The 21,380-nt window shown below is 41.3% G+C and overlaps 1 protein-coding gene across 5 annotated transcripts in view; it reads right to left on the bottom strand.

The window, feature by feature from the left end:
* Window positions 1–3,620: 3,620 nt before the first annotated feature.
* CRAMP1 (cramped chromatin regulator homolog 1) overlaps window positions 3,621–21,380 on the bottom strand; it is a 51,129-nt gene continuing 33,369 nt past the window's right edge. For 4 of the 5 annotated variants that reach the window (XM_052772837.1, XM_052772836.1, XM_052772835.1 and 1 more), the window contains exons 12-21: window positions 18,849–19,030; window positions 18,118–18,192; window positions 16,799–16,880; window positions 15,965–16,069; window positions 14,768–14,946; window positions 14,116–14,196; window positions 12,495–12,729; window positions 12,028–12,192; window positions 11,259–11,404; window positions 3,621–8,266 (exon numbers count right to left, since the gene is read on the bottom strand). In XM_052772837.1, the coding sequence (XP_052628797.1) occupies window positions 8,102–8,266; window positions 11,259–11,404; window positions 12,028–12,192; window positions 12,495–12,729; window positions 14,116–14,196; window positions 14,768–14,946; window positions 15,965–16,069; window positions 16,799–16,880; window positions 18,118–18,192; window positions 18,849–19,030 (1,415 nt within the window). In that variant the 3' untranslated portion in view covers window positions 3,621–8,101. Of the gene's footprint in view, window positions 8,267–11,258; window positions 11,405–11,663; window positions 11,852–12,027; window positions 12,193–12,494; window positions 12,730–14,115; window positions 14,197–14,767; window positions 14,947–15,964; window positions 16,070–16,798; window positions 16,881–18,117; window positions 18,193–18,848; window positions 19,031–21,380 lie in introns of those variants that run through there. The other variant, XR_008232821.1, reaches the window with a different exon arrangement.

Here is a 21,380-nt window from a genome sequence, read left to right as displayed (position 1 = left end):
CCCAGCCGGCCCGGCCTCTCGGGCGACAAAGGCCAGTTTTTGCCCAGGGAGGGGCGGCGCCCTGCGGCAAACGGCTGCAACAGCCCCGAGAGGGCTCGGCCCCGGGCCGTGCTCCGGCCGCGCAGCCAGGGCCCTGGGGGCCTCGCATGGGCGTTTCACCCGAAAAGGCCGGTGTAAAGTAAAAATCAGGAGGAAAGGCCGCTGTAAGGAATAACCTCGGAGACGACTGTATGACCTGACGACTTCAGCGCCGTGTCTGTCGGGAACTGCTGAAGCTTCACCCAGCTTTGTCAGGGAGGAGCGGGTTGCACCTCCGCCTCGCGAAGCACAGCAGGTGGGGAGGCAACGTGCCTACATGGTTATCGACCCTAGCGTGTGATCGGATCATGAACAATCTATCCGCTGTAGTTCACCTCTTTCCCTGTCTCAGGGAGTGGTGTCTATGCATTGACCACAGCTCTGCAGCTGAAGCAGCGTTGGGCAGCTGCCACGTGAAAGCCATCGGTTTTCCGGGAGAATCTGGGCTGGGAGGAGCTGGTACAGCTACACTCAGAGAGCCAGTGTTTGCACAGCCTTTTTAACCAAACATTTTTCATTGATAGTAACATTACAAGTTAACAGTTTCAGCTGAATGTTTTATTCAATGACTCCACTGCTTTCCATATGCCAAGAAGCAAATTTAGCGGCAGCCATATTGCTGCTTTTATCTTGAAGGATTTAAAAAAAACCCAAACCACACAAAGAAAACAACACAACAAAAATACGTACTCTAACTGCAACATCTTGCTTTGTTTCATTTCTTGCTTTGCTAATCGTTCTTTACTTCCAATTCATTCCTTCTGTTTTTACAGTGTTAAGTTTTGGTCATTATCCAATTTTGCCCTTAATCTGTGAGAAAAGAAAGTGGCAGGATTCAGTACCAGCTTTGACATAAGGTGGCAAAGAGCTGAAGGTCTCATAGCTGTGAGCCTTTGTCACAGCATGGTGGAGGTGAGAAGCTGCACAGAAAGAGCTCAAACTCAGTTATATAGCCCAGTTTTCTTGGTACGCAGATGCTAGGGATCAGTCCTCACTTTTTGGATGGAAAGGAGGCATCAAAGAGTATTACTAATGAGGGTTTTGTTGTGCTTTTAAAAACGTTCTTTGCTTATCTGGTTTAAGAACACTCTTGCACTTTCTCAATGCAAAATTAAACTAAAGCTGTCATTGTATATTGCAAAGACCAAAATCCTAAAGGTGTACACAAAAAGGAGTTAGTTAACTTAATGACATAGATCACAGGATAATGCAACTTGAAAGGAACCTCAGGCCTAGAGTCTAACCTCCTGCTCAAAGCAGGGTAAGCTAGATCAGACCAGCTTCCTCTGGGCTTTATTCAGTTTTGTCTTGGAAAGCTCCAAAGACAGACACTACACAACCCTCTCAGGGCAACCTGTTGCTCTTCCTGATTGTCCTCAGGGTGAAAAAGTTTTTCTGGTAGTGGCTATATAAAAAATGATGGCCTGAATACAACCTCTACATCTAAGTTCCTGCTTATCTGAAGCTGTGTGATGGGTTAACCCTGGCTGGACGCCAGGTGCCCACCAAAGCTGTTCTATCACTCCCCTGTCCAACTGAGGAGGAGGGGGAGTGATAGAACGGCTTTGGTGGGCACATGGCGTCCAGCCACGGTTAACCCGTCACAGTCTTTTTGGTGGAGAATGCGGGCAAGTGAGGAATTTGAGATAAGGATAGTAACTGAGAGAGGTAACGGGCAAAACATGGACTGAACGCAGCTAGAGAGTTAAGAGCTGCATGACGAGTGGGGAATTTTTATTGTTGTAATTGCGGTGAAGGGATGAGGGGTGGATTGTGTGTAAATTGTCCACTTTTTGTTGGTTTTGTGATGATATTATTTTGATTTTGGTGTGGGGAATTCTTTTTTGTTGATGTGAGTGAAGATTTTGTGTGATGAATGTAGATTTTAATGATAGTTCTTAAAAATGTGATGCACAGAGGCGAGAGGTGGAATGTATTGGCTTTGTGTGGCAAGGTAGGGTTACAGGGGTGGCTTCTGTAAGAAGCTGCTGGAAGCTTCCCCTGTGTTCGAGAGAGCCCATACCAGCTGGCTCTAAGACGGACCCGCCGCTGGCCAAGGCTGAGCCAATCAGCAATAGTGGTAACGCCTCTGCGATAACATTTTTAAGAAGGAAAAAGTTGGGACAGACAAAAAACGGCAGCCGGAGAGAGGAGTGAGAACATGTAAGAGAAACAACCCTGCAGACACCAAGGTCAGTGAAGAAGGAGGGGGAGGAGATGCTCCAGGTGCCGGAGCAGAGATTCCCCTGCAGCCCGTGGTGAAGACCATGGTGAGGCAGGCTGTCCCCCTGCAGTCCATGGAGGTCCATGGTGGAGCAGATCTCCACCTGCAGCCTGTGGAGGACCCCACGCCGGAGCTGGTGGGTGCCCGAAGGAGGCTGTGACCCCGAGGGAAGCCAGCGCTGAAGCAGGCTCCTGGCAGGACCTGTGGATCTGTGGAGAGAGGAGCCCACGGAGCAGGTTTTCTGGCAGGACTTGTGACCCCATGGGGGATCCACGCTGGAGCAGTTTGTGCCTGAAGGACTGCACACCGTGGACTGGAGCAGTTCGTGAAGAACCGCAGCCCGTGGGAAGGACCCATGTTGGAGAAGTTCATGGAGGACTGTCTCCCATGGGAGGGACCCCACGCTGGAGCAGGGGAAGAGTGTGATGAGTCCTCCCCCTGAGGAGGATGAAGCGGCAGAAAATAACGTGTGATGAACTGACCGTAAACCCCATCCCCGTCCCCCTGTGCCGCTGGGGGGTTGGTAGAGAATCCGGGAGTAAAGCTGTGCCCAGGAAGAAGGGAGGGGTGGAGGGAAGGTGTTCTGAGATTTTGGTTTTATTTCTCATTACCCTACTCTGGCTGATTTGTAATAAATTGAGTTAATTTTCCCCAAGCTGAGTCTGTTTTGCCCGTGACACTAATTGGTGAGTGATCTCTCCTATCCTTATCTCGACCCACAAGCTCTTTGTTATATTTTCTCTCCCCTGTCCAACTGAGGAGGAGGGGGAGTGATAGAACGGCTTTGGTGGGCACCTGGCATCCAGCCAGGGTTAACCCATCCAGCTGTTAAGGAAAAAAAAGGTAGGGGGAAAAAAATAAAACCCAAGATATACAATACCCTTTTTATTGGACCTTTTGCTTGGTGTGGTGATTTTGGTTTTTTTTTTTTGGTTGGGTTTTGTTTTTTGGTTTTTGTTTTCCTTTCTTCCCCTTGTTACTGGTGACCATGGATGAAGACAGGACATTCAGGACAGACAGCCCTCTGGTTTGACCTACTTCTGACACTCACAGTTAGCAAACACTATTGGGAATGGAAGCTGTAAAGCAGAAAAACCCCAACCAAAACCTTCTCTCACCATGGTGAAAATAATGAAAATTCTGGAATGGGAGATGTCAATGATTTCACTGAAACTAGAACTTCACCTTGGAAGGCTTAACCTTATGGACAAATATTTAGCACTATCCCCCCGCTTCCCCCCAAAGGGGCCATTATTATGTAAATAAAGGTTAAATGGAAAAATCTGATCGGGCATGAATGGCAAGTAACACACTGGACTTAAGTTAGACCAAGTATTAGTATGTATTTATGCACAAGAATAAAAACAGCTTTACAAGTTGAATTGGAAATTTAAACAGAGGAAGTTTAACAGCTTTTGTATATTATATTAAATAACCAAAACACCTTTTTCCAAAATTGGTAAAGAATAAATAATATAATTTACAATATGGTACAAAAAATAATCAGTAAGGACAGGCATTCTGCTTTATACATACACTATATAGGTATATTTATAATCTATAAAACAAATTCACATCTCAAACAAGCCAGAAACCTTAGATGATATGGCTTAACTATTATTAAAAGAAACAGCATTAAATTTTGCTGCCAGAACCATAAGCTCTAAAGCAGTTATCATGTTTCAATAATTAATGATAACTTATTGCCGTAGTGCTTGCCAAGGTTTCACTTAGTTAACATTTACAAATTGCTGTGAAATTAAGAGATTCAAAGGTTTGAAAACGTTAAAAAAAAGTGCAGTACTTTCCTTATAAATGCATCCGAAGTCTGAGTGTAAAAAACAAAATGCAACTTAATTTCCACTCTGGGATCTGCGGAGTCAGTAAATGAGATGTCTTTATAGATTAGATTTGATCCAAGCCATTTAGTTCAATTTAGAAATATAAAGAGGGGTGTCAAAAAAGAGGCTTAACAATGCCATATTAAAAACAATTAGTATTCCTATGCTTAGTAGATTTAGTGATAAATGATAAAACGAATTGTGTGGGTAATGAGGATGCAACACCCAGCAGAAAACCCAGTTAGTGTGCACGTGCACACACGGGTGGATCTAATTCTTAGGATGTAGTACTGCTTTTCACCCAGACTATGATGACAACAAATACTGAATTTTCTGCCATTCACCTTGCTGAACTGCTCAGAACTTCCTTATTGTATATAGTCACTAAACCAACATGGGGAAAGCCTAGAGCAATTAATACTAGAACTGGAGGTTGTTAGTGTCCCTCTCCAACCACCTTACAGTGCCCCAAGAAGCTATTAAGCTAACAAAGTCATGTTTACCTCAAAAACAATCCTGTGTGCATTTCTGTATAACTTGCTTAGGATAAGCTGACATTGTTACACATACAGATTTTGTTACTTCTGTTGGGGAAGCTGAAATAATTAAAAATTGAAAAAGTTTTGTGTTTAACAAAAAATTAAATATATACACGCACATAAGCACACATGTATGTATGTGTGTGTATATACACACCCCTCCTACACCCCCCCAATTTTTCACTTAGCAGTCTTTGGCACAAACTGATGGTGATCAATCCTGTAAAGCACATCCACCTAAAATCTACAGCTGGTGGAATCAGAGGTGTGTTTAAGTGACCTTTGACATATTAAGGTAACAAATTCTGCATCAATTCAAAATTACCACAATGCTCTAAGTTATTTTTAAGTTTTTCCCTGATAAGACTTACTTGTCCTGAAAGGGCTTTATTACTAAACTGCAGTTTGCAAAGCATTACATTTCTGAAATCAAATTCTGTTTCATAATGACAACTTTTAAGAGGCTGATGACAAACACATTTCTAACCACGAAATTCTGAGTGCTGAACTGACCTCTGTCATTTCCACTTTATTACTTGGTGGTCCAAGTCTACTCGCAAAGGTTCAGTACATTAAAGTTTTCTGATCACATGGCATCATTAAAAATAGCCACTATTCAGACTTCATTCTGCAATTCTATTATTCTATTATTCCCCTATGACAACTGAATGGGCTGAGAAAGAGCAGCTTGACAGCTCCCTGTACCAGATGGCAGGAAGTCTGCACAGATCTTGAAGCAAGTGCTCCACCCCAACACTGGCACTTATTCTCCTAGACAACCTAAGAGTCAAAACCAGTGTTACATCCACTCCATTACCAGCATGGGCAAAGAAGATGAAATGTTTGTCAAGCTACCTAAATACACTGGAGACCATCAGGCTGGTCTTTCAATATTTAGAAGTTTAAGAATGAGTGTTCAGATTTTTTTTTTTTATACAGTACTTGATTAGAATGTATCACATCTCCTCCTGCATGTCCCGTAATCCACAGCCACAGTAGGAGCCCTCTACTTTTGTCCTGCAAGTCCAAAGGATTTTTGGAGGTACAGCATATAGGATAATCAGCTTGCTAATGTAAGAAGCCAAAACCAAGAGGAAACAATCTGGGAAAGACCAAACCAAAATACAGCTCAACTCTAAGTAAAACTTAAAGGTTTTAGAGGGAGTGACTCTTGACATTAAGGGGTGTCCTTGCCATACCAAGGGTGAATGCTCAGAATGATACAGTCCTCAGCATTCATTTTTCTGACAGCCTTCAACTTTTTATATTCTAGGTTTATATCATTTCTTGATAATTGCATCAAAATTCTAAAACAAGGCTCTCTAAGAATAATGAAAGAGAAATAATGACAGAAGGACTTAATATCCCACACGACATGCAGTCAGAATAGGAAGTTAGCTCACAGGTATGAAATTCTCCATTCTTCCAGTCATGATCGTTTTCTTGCTAGTAATACAGGTTTGCCTCCCTGTTGGCAACATCCAATTGCACTAATGGTGTTTTGACACGTCTGCATGGTTTCTATGTCAAAGAGCAGAATGTAGCAACCTGATACATGGGGTCTTGGAATGTCATCCAAATCTCACTACTTTTTGAGTGAAATCAGGAAGGTTGCTCTGGGCCACACAAAAGGTGCATCAGAGAACTTGTTACGTTTTCTATTAACGACAGAAAGCATAAGGCAAACTATATAGCGGTTAAAAAAAAAAATCTACATAAAGCAGGGTAAAAAAGTGACTGGGAAAAGAGCAAATCCAATCAGTGCATCGTGAGCAAAGTTACAAGGAGAAACTCCCAGTCAAATGCCTTGTAAAAGTAGCTAAAGGCAGGTAGAACTACATCCACCAAGTATAGTGCAAGTTGGGAAAATGAACCCCTGATAATAGCCTAAGAGATGGAGAAGTTTTGTTTATTTATTAATAATATAAAGTTGAGGTTTATATAGGACTAGCCCCTTGGATAAATTCAGAGCTACTTAAAATAGCCAAAGGACATTCTCTTACTGGAGAAGGAGACAAGTGCTTAAGAAAGGGGCACAATAAAGGTATTCTCTCTCATGACAGGTAGGAAAGGAAATAGGAAAAGTCTCCTGAGTTATAAAGGTAGAATCGACGGACAGCCAGCTGTAGAGAAAGTAACTTTATATTCCTTTGAACCTGCTGGTATCAGGATCTGGGTCTTTCAAATATTAAAACACTAACATTAAATGCATAGGGGTTTAGCACAGGGTGTACCAGATCCACTAGCGCCTGGGAGTGACTATAATGAAAAATTATGCCCTGAGGTACTACAGAGCACCTGGAATTCACAGAACAAGGAGGAAATAAGGAAAGACTAAGGGGTTAAGCTAGGACTTGACACCTCTCCTCTTCATGACACAAAACAGATCTGAACAACTTTAGCGTTAACATATTATTTGTTTCTATACATTACAATATTCTTTCCTATTTCCTCTCCCAGGTAAATCCTTGGGTTTTGTGACAAAAGGTGGCAATATATACAGGTTTCCAGCAAAGCCAAGACTAATTATGACAAAGCTTTCCTAGTGATTCCAGTAAGCTCTTTTGCAGTGTTTCCCAACTTAAAAAGCAACCGTTCTTCAGGGAAAGCAAAAAAAGCACTCTCCCACTCATGGGATGAACTGTGCAATGTGATGAAGAATCTCAAAAGTGGAGAGTATGAGTGCAGTCAGGATGATGATGATTGTGACATGTGATGGGGTTTAAAAATAGCAGAAACTCCCCAAGGATCCATGCAGTCTGGGAGTAGGGTAAATGAGAGCTCCCCTACGAAACAAGAAAGCAGGTACGTGCCCCTGCTGGAATGGTCAAACAATAAAACATAGCCAAAGAAACAGAATGGTCTATAAAAAACAAAGCATCGTAGAGTTGCAGCGACTTTGAAGAGAGTGCAAGAAACTTCAGTTTGATCGATAAAAAGAGTGCCAACTAGGACATGTCAAGATGTAAAATGGTTCCCATACCCACCCCCACCCTTCATCCTCCACAACTTCAATGTGGATCCCAAATCATGGCATTTTGATTACTACGCAAAAAATAATTCACGTAGGGGAGCTTCTGGCAATACCCTTCCCTGCTTGAGCTTCTTGCTTAGGCCATTCCAAAGTACAAGTCCAGGACTGTCCCATAAACCTGCCATTGTATATCACTGAGGCAGGGGACACACCATTTCCTGTAATACTATTCCATGTTTTGTTGTTCCCAGTATATTGCACATTCCAGGACTTGCAAGTACTTCTTCAGACCTTTGAAGACAATGTTTCTCTTTTAGGAAAAAGTGCACAAGACAGGGACAACTGAGCCTCAGCTGCTTCTCTACAACCTGCTCTTGCCATGATCCAGCGCTGCAAGCTCCAACTTTAGCTGAATAGTCTATACCAGCCTGCTGGTCTCATACACTCACTGTGAGAGATCCCCAATTGGGGGACCACCACCTCCTCCATCGAAGAGAATTTCCCTGCGGGTTGGCTCAGGTATTGATAGTTCCTGGGCAAGGTCATTAAAACGAGATATGTAATCTATGCTGTTCTCATTCATCATGCAAGCCAGCTGGGAATCCACCACCTAGAAGAGACATGAGAGGAAAAAAAAAAGAGATAGATGTTAGTAGAAATTTCACAGAATCACAGAATTGTTTAGGTTGGAAGGGACATCTTGAGATCATTTTGTCCAACCATCCTGCTCAAGTAGGGTCAGTTAGAACAAGTTGCCCTGGACCTTGTCCGGCCAGGTGTTGAATTATCTTCATGAATGGAGATTCCACAACTTCTCTGGGCAACCTGTTTCAGTGTTTGACCGACCTCACATTAAAAAAGTTTTGTTGTGTTCAGGTAGAATTTTCATGTGTTTCAATTTGTGCCCGCTGCCTTTTGTCTTGAGAAGAGTTTGGCTCCCTCATCTTCATTCCCAGCCTCTCCTCATATGAATGCTACACTTTATCTTGCTTTATCTGAGTTAGAGAACAGCTTTTATCCATGGCTAAATGGAAGCCTTTAAGAAAAAAAAAAAAACACAAAAAACCACCACCAAATTTATAGTCTCAATGGGCTTTACCTGCCTATCCTTAATTTAGCATTAAAGTACACTAGTACAAAAACTCTATAGATATTACCTCTAACTTAATAACTGCATTTGTAAATAAAACTGGATTCTGCAGGACGCTTAATAAAACGCCTTTCAAAATTCTCCCATCATTAAAGCCATTTTAAAATGATTCTTGTTTCCTCTAAAGACTCCCACACAAACCCACATCTGCCACAACAGCTGCTCTGGTGTGCCTAAAATGGTGGCTTAACCCATTTTCTACTGAAGGCAGTTTGTAAGATCAAGGACTGCAATGTCACTTCAAATCCACACAAATAAATTATCATATATTCCTTTAATTAACACACACCTTGACAGATTCTCACCATCAAGTAAGCAGAATCTTTATATTTATGCCAGGAAGTGGAGCTGTGTGTGGAGTCTGAGGCTGTCAAGGGCACATTAAAACAGCATGAGCTTGCTGCAGCTTCTGGTTACAAGGTCTGTACAGAACCTCCGTATCCAGATCCAAAGGACAATGGTTGAATGACATTTTCCTTCCATCAGGGCAAGCTCCCACAAAGTTACGACGTACATGATGTTACACTGAGTCAACCACTGTAAACTGTAGGATAATTAACAATGGGAGGGACCTGAACAGGTCTCTAGTTCAACCTCCTGCTCAAAGCTAGGTCACCTAGGAAGACCATGCAGCTTACTCAGGGCTTTATCCATGTTAGTCGTAAAAAGCTCTGAAGACAGACACTGCACAACATGTCTGGGCAACCTACTCCCCTGCCTGACTGTCCTCAGGGTGAAAAAGTTTTTCTCTATATGTAGTCAGAACCTTTGTCAATTCAGCTTTTGCCTGTTCCTCTCACCACATATCACCACTCCGTGAAGGGCATGGCTACGTCTTCATCAAGTACCGGCAGGCAGTTGGGGCCCTCCTGCCCTGAAGCCTTCTCCAGGTTGAACAAGGCCAGTACCGTCAGCCTTTCCTCACGGACAGGTGCTTCAGCCCCCTAATCGTCTTGGTGGCCCTCTGCTGAAGTCACTCCAGTTTATCTATGTCCTTCCTGTATCTGATGCTCAAAACTGGTCACAGTATTCTAGACATGGTCTCACAGCTGTTGAGTAGAGTGGGATAATCATCACTTTGTTCAATATACTGGCTATGCTCCTGTTAAAACAGCCCACAACGCTGTTGGTCTTGACTGACACAGAACATCCTGGCTCATGTTCAGCTTGCTGTCTATCAAGATGCCCAGGTACTTCTCAGCACAGCTGTTTCCGAAACAGTCAGTCTCCAGCCTATATTGCTGTCAGCGTTATTCCTTCCCAGGGGCAGGACTTTGCGTTTGTCCTTGCTGAATTCCATAATGTTCCTGCAGCTCATTCCTCCAGTCTGCCTCTGTCCCTCTGAAAGGGAGCTCTATCCTCAAGCATATCAAAGCCTTAATAACTGCTGTCTTCACTTTACCTCTTTGAAAGACTTCAAAACAGAAGGATAATTCTACCAACAGAGAAAATAACTCAGCAGCATAGCACCTTCTGCCATTCTCTCAGGTAACTTAGTATTAACCATTTCCTGCTTCTTCCTTCTGGACTTACTTATTTTTTTCTACCAGTCCTCCAACTGTACTGTAGCTGCATCAGTATTAACCTTTCTCTCATTGCGGCAGTACACTCCCCCCCAGCAGGAAACGAAACTTCTCCAGGCAGGGAGAAGAGAAAAAAACCCCTAAACCCTAGAGGCCGCAGGTTGAAATTTGAACTGACCAATTGAGACGTGCCAGGTACACTGAGGTGACCTTGGCCAGCAGGGATTAAACAACCACAGGTCAGATTCGACAAGGGTATAAATGGGGTCCCACCGGAGGACATGTTGGAATCAGTCCTCCTCAGAGAAGCAGTCTGCAGTCAGGGACTCCGCCTTGGGTCGGGGCACCACCTGAGGTAACTCCTCAAGGGAGAGAGCCCTCATCTTTTAGGTGAGTCATACACGCATTTTGGAGCCATCATTTTAAATCTTAAGAATTCTTAAGTCGGCTGTGTAGTATTAATTCCCTTTACATCATTGAGCCTGTGGTTTATAAAATGTTACTAGAGTTCTAAATAACTTTTCTATTGAAGAATAAATCTGTGCTTTAACACCTGTTGGATTTGATTGTGCGTGCACCCGTAACAGTATTTTCAATTCCTGCTCTACAAAGCAAGACACACAAAACAGAAGGATTACGACTCACTGTGTCAAAACAAAGATATGTCCAACAACACAAGCATGACCTCCCCCAGCAAAAAGAACCTGGGTCAAAGGTGCTCACAACAGCTTCTTGCACCAGCTCTGGTGCCGTATATCCTCAAGTCATTTTACATCTTTCCGTTAAGACTGTAACCCTGTTTTACTAAGCTAAAGTGCAAATGTCAAAGTGTCTTTGCCTTGAGTATCTCAGGAAGGTATGATGGACAATATATGATAACACTGCACTAAAAAAGGAAGCAGACAGCTGAATGTAATTTGATGACATACCTCTGCTACATCTGCCAGAGACCGTGACACAAAAGAGTCCCGTGAGTTTCCATCCAGAAGGCTGGGTCCCAGTAAGGAGGTGCCACTGGTAGTCCCAACAGGAGTTGGCAACATTTTTCGTCCCTTCTCGGGGGAGATGAAACTTGCTATAAAGACAGTAAGTCACTGCACTGAATGTTTGCAACTGGGAGCATAAAGAGAAGGACAAGGAAATAGAAAATGGAGGACAGATCATCTATTTCTTCTGTCTCTTAAAAATTATGTGTTACCAGCATGAACACCATCAGCACACTGCTAAGAGTACAGAGACTCATTACACTGGCCCCATTAAATATTAATTAAAAAACCCCACCAAACAAACCCCAAACAAACCCAGTGATCTCATGTCTTTGAGATTATGCTCACCAAGCACAGAACGAAGCCTATTTTTCCAACAGCAGAGCCAAGAGCATCTTTTCCTTTTGGCAGAACAGCCAAAATGTCTCAACCTAACTGATGAGTCAGGCTCCAAACAGACTACAAAGAACTGCCAAGGAATTATTTGTCCCAAGGTATGGGCCCCAATCTAGCAACGGGATCTTTTCAGGAACAGACTTGTAAAGAGAAAAAAAAAAATGTATTCAAGGCAACACTGTTGAAATGAAAGCAAGAAGGAAGGGAAGAATTCTACAAATGTCCTACTGGGTCTACAATTTTCCAAAGGATTCACTTCTAATAAACAGTGCTTCCCCCCCCCCCCCCCCCAAGTTCTCTGCATCCTGACACTTACAAAACAAGCTGCTGAGAGACGAGTCTGTGGAGTCATTGGGGTACCACTGGGGATCATGGCTGGGAGAGGCAATCCAGTTCTGTTGAGGACTACTGGATGGGGACGGAAGACTTTTGGAGCTGTCACTGCCGTTCAGCTTTGCAGGAGAGAGAGAAACACCTTCACCTGTAAGCCAATGTCAGGAATCACTGATTCAGTCAATGCGGTAAAGTTATAGGATACTGCACCAATTTCTGTTTAGAAAGGAAAAACAAACAAAAAAACCACCAAACACCAACAACCAAAAAACCTTCCTATATATGTTAGAAAATAAAAGCCAGGCACATAATTTTATTTCCAACAGGTATTAAAAAAACCCAAAAAAACCAACCCAATAACTGCTTCCTGGAAAAGTTTCTGCTGACACGTGAGATGACAGGATTTCTTTTTTAAGGTAATAGGAAGACTTTACCTAAGCTCAGACTTACTGTATTGACCAGAGCTGATAGCTATTTCAATGATGGAATCACTGATTTGAGTGGCAGGTTCTCCTTGAGAAAGCACGTCTTCAGGTGGTCCAGGCAGAGAAATATCCAAAAGAGCAGAAACATTGGGAGGAGAGAGCCGGGTACTGGAAGCCTCTGATGAGGGAAGTGGAGGGGTGGAAAGACCATTTTGGAGGGGAGCCTTGGACAGTTCTGACAGAGAAAGGACTGATGTGCCCTGTTTCAAGAAACAAGAGTTAATTGTTCATAGATTTATGAAGGACTTGGAAATCTGTCTGAAAAGCAGCAGCTTAGCTCCTAAGCATCAGATTAAAATCAGACATTAAGGAGAAAAAAAAAAAAAAGAAAAAAAAAAAAAGAGGACTAATAATTCAGCAGATATTTCTAAAATTTTAGGAATATATTATTTATATGATAAATTTGTATTATTTTAATTAAAAGTATCTGTAAGCATGAACAAATATGCTTCGGCCCACATCCTGCCAAATCATCTGACAAAAATATGGGTCTGTAACATTCCAAAGAATGTTTAATACAGCCTACGTAACAGAAACAAACGTAATAATAAAATTAACATGATTTTGATGAACCTACAAGATAGTTCTTAAGAATTAAGTATTAATTTGCCTTTGTGTAGGCAAAAACCCTATAATTGCTTGGAGAGTATATAAATATTTTAAACTGCTAACTCACTCCTCTTTACAGCCAGACTTCCCAAAACTCAACTGATCTTTTTTAAGGAGTCTTGTTATTAGTACCTCATCATAGAACTGTTTGTGATTTTTTTCTGATGTAGTATATACAAAGCTGTCCTGAGAGCAAGAACCAGAACCTAAGGCCCCATTACCACAAATAAATGCCTAGTAGGTTCATGTCCTAACATCTGTGCTGTAAAAAAAAAAAAAAAAAAAAAAAAATTCCTCTCCCTTACGCTTTCCAATCAAATTAATGTGACCTCTTTTGCATGTATCTGTCACAGGAAGGGTGGAAACTGCTTCCACTGAAAAAAAGAAAAGCCTGTATCTGAGGCTTAAGTATCTCACACAGGTCCTGGATCCCACTGGAGAAGGAAGTTGGGGATAGGACAACAACACTCTTACAACTTAGGTGCTGCCACAGTTACTTTTAAAGTACCTATGTCTTATTGGATCTAGCATAAAGAAAAGTGATTCTCTGAAGAGGATGCTGGCATTACAATCATGCTTCTAGTCTTAATATTCCTCCTTCAGCAACATACAAGCAGCAGGACTGCCAATTGCTGAAATTTTTCTTTGTTATGTCTAAAATACACACGTATGATATAGCAGAGCAATTATAAGCTTCTCCACTATATCAAGAAATACATAAAACCTGTTTGTCCTTCAGTGGTCAGACATTGTCAGCTTTGATTTTCTTTTTTAGAGAACAGCACCCACATAAATTTAAGGAGCCTTCCTAAATTTCTTTCTTTAAATTTCTTCAGATGCTAGAGGTTTCAATTTCCACAAAACAGTATCAATGGTGTACAATTACCTGGGAACAAGGGGGTTTTAACTAGTAATACCATTGGTGTTTTCAGAACATTACCCATTTCATACAACTGTTCTTTCAACACACACTCTACCTGGAAACCATCAGGAACTGCCTCCTGCTCATGCCGTGTTGGTAGGCTGATGAACGGAACCCGACACCCAGGGCCTGAGCCCTAGAAGCACAACAGAAATCATGTGAGTGACAAGTGTTTACATGACATGCTGCAAATATAGCTGGGGAGGTAAGAGACAAAGTGCCTATCACCGTTTATGCATGCTCTTTTTACTATCATGCCTTTCAAAATTGTCCATTAACTCCCTGAGAAAATGACATGGACTAACATGTATCTGGGTCTCAATAAAAGAAATGGCAAGGAGAAATCACAGTTTCCATTCCAAATACATCCCTAAAAGTCCATGTTTTGCCCCAGATTCCCTCTGGAATTACTGCTTATTGAAACACTACTGTTTCTTTTCAAGCCCAGATTTCTGGATGGCAAATTCAATAGTCTCACAGCAAAAGCTATTCTACAGGATGGAAATCTGTTCAATGTGGTGATGATTTGATCCCTCAACCCTGAAATACACACTACACAACATAGATTGGGTTTGCCATGATAAAAGCGTCCAACAGCAAGCTTCAGGAGAAAGCTGATTGAAGAGTCATTAATAACACAGCTTTTTTACACAGTCAAAGAGCAAGACACTTAAGTACTTTAAAAAGCATGCTCAAGAGACTCTGACCTCTACAGTGGTGATGGAGCCTCCGTTCTGATGCGCTACTGTTGACTCCTGCCCTGTTACCACTGTGGTCACTCCGTCTGGTGACAATGGAGACACACCTGACAAACCATCTGCATCCAGGACAGGCACAGGGCTACCAGGGATAATACCAGCACTTTTAGCTGCCAAGTCAATAGCACCTTTTGTGAAACAAAAAAGCAAAAAAACACATTACAAGCCTTTTCTTCAGGCGATTACTTTGTTGTGACTCATCTAAAGGATGATTTTTTTAAAAATTGCCCAGAGTCAAAAGTTAACACATGCAAAAAGTGAAAGTGGTAATTATCTGATCAGCTATATCAGTTGTTCCTCTTCACAAAGTATAACATTTCTTTCAGCTAAAATGTTTAATTTTTCTGCCCTGTTCCAACATGTTATCAGGTATATCAAAACAGTTTAGAGAAACATCCCAGTTCTCTCCGCTGCCCTTTCCTTCTATTTTTTTTTTCGTCCTGCAAATTGTTAAGTATTTGGTTATGCAATTTCTAGAGATTTCCTATAGTTTACTAGAGGAAACTCTAAAACAACACAGCCTTATTTTGTTACCTTGTATCTCTAGCAGCCATTTAGACTCTGTATAAAAAAAGCATGTCCTTGCAGGGTCAACCTCACCCAGATCTTTTAAAATCCACTTAAAACATCTGAATGTCTTCCCATCACAGAGAATCCTCTAAGTAAAACACAGAGGCAGTCATTGTTTTCACCTCAGTAGTCATTCTAATTATGGGACCCATTCTTTCGTTGCAAGATGAAGTATTTGCTTGGGGTACACCAGCATGTTTTTTTCTTGTAGACTTCATAATCCCACATTAGTAGATAAGCTGTTTATAAGTTTCTTTCAAATACATCACAACCCCTTTTCAAAGAGGTCTTACAACGCAACATCACAAAAGTGCTCAACTGTGGTTACAAATTCTAACCCCTTGCTTTGCCTGCAGGTCAGACACAGCGAAGGAACCTAGTTCAGACTGTCCCACCACTGACTGCTCCCTTTCTGCAGTCACACAAAGCCACAGAAAGTAAGATATCATTAACGCAGCCGTTTTCTTTAACTTCCAAAAGCACTAATGAGTCTACCAAGGGAATAGAAACCAACAATGTAACATCATACAGATCACAACAGACTGTGACTCACATTCTGTTTAAGAAATGACTTACTAGACAGATGGTTGGTAGCCTGTGTTGGAAGAACTTTGGGCACAATTGGACGAGAAACAGCAGCTTTAGTCAGTGAGGACTGGATTGGCCGAAATGAACCTCTCCCTAGGGTGAAGGATTAAATACCTCTCAAGCAAATGAAATATAACATCTTTAAAGCAGAGCACAACACAGTTCAACGTAAGCAAAAAATTCCAAGCAGTAGCAAGATCCGGGAATGCAAGTAGTGGAGATGATGAAACAGACCTGAAATAGTAATGCAAGCTAACCAGTGCCTTACCACAAAACTGCAACAGCAAGTGTTGCTGTGTTATTGAAGCTGCTTTCATTATTTTCAAAGAAGGTAACCTTTAAGGTCTCATGTTGATTTTGAGATTTAAGCCGAGATGGGGGATCACCTGTACTACCATTGTACTCAAGTGTGTATCAGCAGAAAAGGACAAATGAGCAGTATATTGATCATACTGTAAACAGTATCCCAGGTACTAGGAAAAGTCCATTATAAAATCTAGACAAATGATTACACCCTACAGAAAAAAATTCTTATCAAGTATTTTATTCCAAAATTTTGTCTCCTTGTAGAGAACGCCTTACTATTCCCTGCTTTCAATACTGGGAAACGGAAGAAAAAAAATTTCTATCATAATCATGACTTGCTTAACAATGATGCAGGAGAACAATCCCATCAACCTGTAGGAAGTGACTCAAGCAACTGGTAAATGACTCTGTGGTTTTGAAAGGGTATTTTCCTCTTTTTAGAGATTATTCCTTAATGTAGTTTTAAGGGACACTTTCCAGTCCATCTCATGGCAGCTAGAAGATAGGCAGACTCACCTGTAATGGATGAGTTGGATAAAATAGAAAAGGAACAGACATGCTGGGACGGATTTCCAGATGGCCTGGGGAGCAGTGTTCTCTACATGAGAGAAACAATAATAAACCAGAACATATTTAAACACAGAACAGAAGGTAAAGCTCATCTTCTAAGGCACAGAAGTTCACGATACCTTTCAGTATAAGCAGAGTATTTACATGGCACGATTATCATGCAACACCCACAGCAATAAGGTCTGTGTAATCTTGAGAAAGAAGCTACAGATAGGAATCATATGTTCTTTCTGTAAACTACTTTAAGAGAAAATTTCCCCATGGACAATTCTCAGAGAAATGCTAATGAGAACTATATTCCTTTCCAATTATACTTGCAGTAATTTTCAAATCTCCCCAAGAATTACAGCAGTGATCTTAAGGATGGAATCTTGTCTGTGTGCAAACTGATCTTCCATTACAATTGAACAAGTGTAAACTAAGGAGGCAGCTGTATGTACTTGGGAGCTCTCAAAACAAATGGAACTGCATAGACCAGAATATCTCAGTACCAAAAAATAGTATGTATGTAATTTCTAGGTCTCCTACTTTTATACAGAGCAGGAGGGACAAAAGAGTATATTGAAACTTGGTAACTTTGTTTTCCCCGAACAAGTGTCCATTATTTTGGTTTTAGATTTCTTGTATGTTGTCCACCTCCCTGTGGTTTCACAGTGGCATGTGCCTTTTTGCTGCGTTAACAGAGTAGTCTAAAGGAGGTTAGTGCCTGCCTACCACCAAAGTTCCAGGACAACAGGCTACCTCTTACATAAATCTCTTTGCAAGTCCCATTTTTTTCCAGGAATCATTGTTCTTTCAAATAGTGTTATGTTTTATTGCGCTACAGAGGTTTATAACCACCCCAGTTTAATAGCCATTAGTGAGTAGGAAGCAGGAAAAAAAATATCTAAAGGGAGATCTTGTTGCAATAGCACTGACAGCTCTAACACTGACAGATCAGGATACCACATGAACACACTGCTTGTGCATCAGTACCAGCAGGCCCAAACAGCAGAACCTGCTTTCCAAGGAGGGGCTTTTTTTTTTTTTTTTCCAATCTACCTCCGGACTACTACTGTTGTTGACATTCCTCATATAGGGAATATAACATAGCTGGTTACAATACAGACTAAAACGCTTCTTCCTTCATATATTCAGCTTCACTTTTCCAGCAGATGTATGAAGGAAGTTCAATTCTTTATTTCAGTTAGGTGCAAATCACTATAGCTTTACTGATCTATTCAGAAAACAAAACAGGCATTTCACACTTTGCAAATTGTTCTGACCTGTACTACTAATGGCTTCCGTAAGTGCCTGTTCCGTAACTTCCTTGGCTTTGGCAAGAAGAAGTCTGACTGCATCTGGACAAGAACAGGAAATGCATTAGAAAGTATGTTAAGCATGCACGCAGAGAATAAATTACACCCCCCAAACTCTGTTTTTCAATAGAGGTGTAACTATTTAAAATACTGTGGGTTTTTTTAGACAGGAGAATATTCTTTTTGCTAGAACAGGAAAATTTTCCACCACAAATGTATTTTTGTAATTCTTGTTTTATGGAGATAAAGCTTTCTCGCCAAAAAAACATTTCACTACTTAACTACTGTTGCTTGCTATGAAGTTGTTACTGAGATTATATATATATAAAAATAAAATGAATGTTTCAAGTAAATACAGCAATGAGGTTGTATTAAAATTAGCTGCACAATAAGAAGGGTATCAGTTTTGCTAAACCTGGCTAACATATTTGCTGGAGCGAAGAGAGTGAACCAGTTTCATCAGGCTGTGTGATGGCATTCAGATTCAGGTCTGAAGAGATGATGTCACTTCAAAGCATAGTTATATAGTCAAAATCTGACTAATCTCAGCTAATATAATGTTATGCTTGAGCATCACTAGACGCACCGCTTCACAGGGAAGCCCATACTTTCTGATGAACCAAAAAACGCCTGTAATACCTACTGGAAGCTGGCTCAGGCACAATATGCTACTTTTTTCATTCGGTCACCTCACTTACACTGATTGTGTCTAAGTGCTGCCGGAAGGTCAGTTCTGCTTCTTTGCTAGGCAAGAACAGTTTCCCATGGCGGCTGTTGGGTGGTAGAGTTGTAGGAACTGCAAAAAGTCCACCATCAGTATCAGTGCTTCCAGAACTTGAAGGACCAGCCACCAAGAGAGGTCTAGGAAGGTTTCTCAAACCTAGAAGATTTTAACAGCAATTTAAATGAAGTTAAGTGAAACCAAAAAGAAAGTAACTATTTAGTAACTGAAGGATCATACAGAGAGCTGGGACTTAGGGATTCTCGCTCTACCACCATCTGTTTGTGATCTCAAATTATGAAACTCTTGATACTTCAGTCTTCCCACCTGCACGTTGACAGTATTTACCTGCTTCACAAGGATACTGCAAACATTCACTTGCTTTGAAATCCTTGGAAGAAGGGGGTTAAAAACAATTTTATGGTACTAAAGAAACTAGAATTTAAGCACCCAGTTTTAAGCCCCACAAAGACTGTGTTAACCAGTTTATCTATTCAGCTTGTAGAAATACCTGAGGGCCCTTCCCACTAAACAAACTATATATCCACCATTCCTTCTGTAGGGGAAGATAATACAAACACAGACTCATTCTACACTGCTTATGTTTTATTTACACTCACCACCCCCCACCCCTTCCCCATGGTAATTCAAAGTGCAACCCCAATAAAATGATTCTGGTGACAGAGAAATGAAAGAGCAGGGATCAGTTTACCAAAAATATCTTCTAAAAGATGGACTGCCTTAGAAATACATTTGGCACATTGAAATAATGGCATCTGGTCTGAGTAAAACTTCCCTATTTACATTTAACTTTAAAAAATATTGTAGGATTTCACAGTGTTGTGCCCACTCTGCAGGCATCCAGCTAGGATGAAAACCGGTATCATTACTATGTCATTCTGAGATAACCAAGAAGTGTACCTGCCTCTCTTCCACAGATGTGCTCGCTCCACATATAACACCATGCTTCATTACAATAGACAATAACAGCTATTTTCACACTCACATTGCACCCATACATGTCATGGTGCTCCAGCTTCTACTGCTGGGCTGGAGATCTCAGCTGGGAGGCAGCAGGCACCTGACTCACGTAGAGGGGGAAGAAGCAAAGTGGGCAATGATTCTTAGTCGTGCCTGCTGCCTCCCTGGGCAGGAAGACAATACAACACAAGCTTGGGCCACACTAATGCAGAACATCAAACTTTATTTACCAAAAAAATAAACCTCAGGGTTTTACTATCCTCCTATTTAAAAGAGGAAATTGCCACCTCCACCCTGCTGCTCTAGATTCTGCTGTTTTTCTGAAGGTCGGTTAAAATCGCAGTGTGCCAATGTATCTAAAAATCAATTAAATGCAGAACATATAAATTTGTGCCTCCTGCCTGACCAGGAGTTAGAGAGGATTGTTAAAGATAAAGTACACGATATTATCTTTTAAAAAAGCAATAAAGGAATGCTACTGTAATTACATAATGATATTTTAAGCACTATAGGTGATGTTGTGTCACAGCTGTTGCTCCACTTTTTCTAAATCTCTTTGCACAATTACCCTTTTTTTTGTCTCTCCAGGTAGCTGTCTGGCTTTTGTGGAGCTGTCGGTTTGCCAATGCTTTCACTACTTCTGGAGTGGACACAGGCTATCTTCTAATCTTTATCTTCTACTGAGAAGGCCAAATCAATTTATCTTTAATTAAAAAAACCCAAAAGATGAAAACCAAACAGCAGTTAGCACCTAGACAGACTCAGGACCAAAGTCTATGAGGGAATGCACCTAGAACGCTCATCACCAGAAGCAGCCTAGCAGTTTGCTTTCTGACAGCCAAATTACTGCAGTCATTTAATAGCACTCTATGTGAGGATACAAAAGAAGCTTGATAATTACTGTATACTAAGGACTGCAATCCAGACCACAAACAATCTCATTTTAGATCCGGAACACCCTTATCAGGGCTGATAAAAGGCATTCCATTTGTCTACCAAAACAACACAACTTAGGGTGAAGATACCAGACTTGCTTGGGTATCCATTTGACATGCTGGAATGCCATTACCTGAGGCCTAAGCTGAGTGCGTACTGTTATCTTCTTGCTGTTTCTGTCTAGAATCCTCAGTGGACGATCCTTACCCTTACTTAAAACGCTTCAGGAAGGATTTTCAAGGCATTAGGGAAGCATAAAGTACAATCGCATAAAACTGAATGTCGCAAACTAAGGAAGTTTGATTCTACTTGCAAGTCTGATTAAAAAAGGTATGTCCTTCAAGCCTGTGTATCTCACTGAAAGATAACAATTTATCTGTTTGATCTATTAAATTATTGGCTTTTTAGTAGATATTTAAGTAAGCACATCCTTGTCTACAAGGAAGCACAACGAAGCTTCAAAGTTAAAATTGCTATAATGCCATTTTAAAATGAAAACCACAGAGAGCTCCAAGTATGTTTTACAGCATCAGTAAATTGCTCATGGTCCATTGCTTCTTACAGCACAGGTGCGAAAAGGACAGCATAAGAA

Source organism: Harpia harpyja, chromosome 21 (assembly GCF_026419915.1).
Source record: "Harpia harpyja isolate bHarHar1 chromosome 21, bHarHar1 primary haplotype, whole genome shotgun sequence".
NCBI lineage: Eukaryota > Metazoa > Chordata > Aves > Accipitriformes > Accipitridae > Harpia > Harpia harpyja.
Note: the sequence above shows the minus strand (reverse complement) of the source record. Positions and strands in the feature narration are given on the sequence as shown.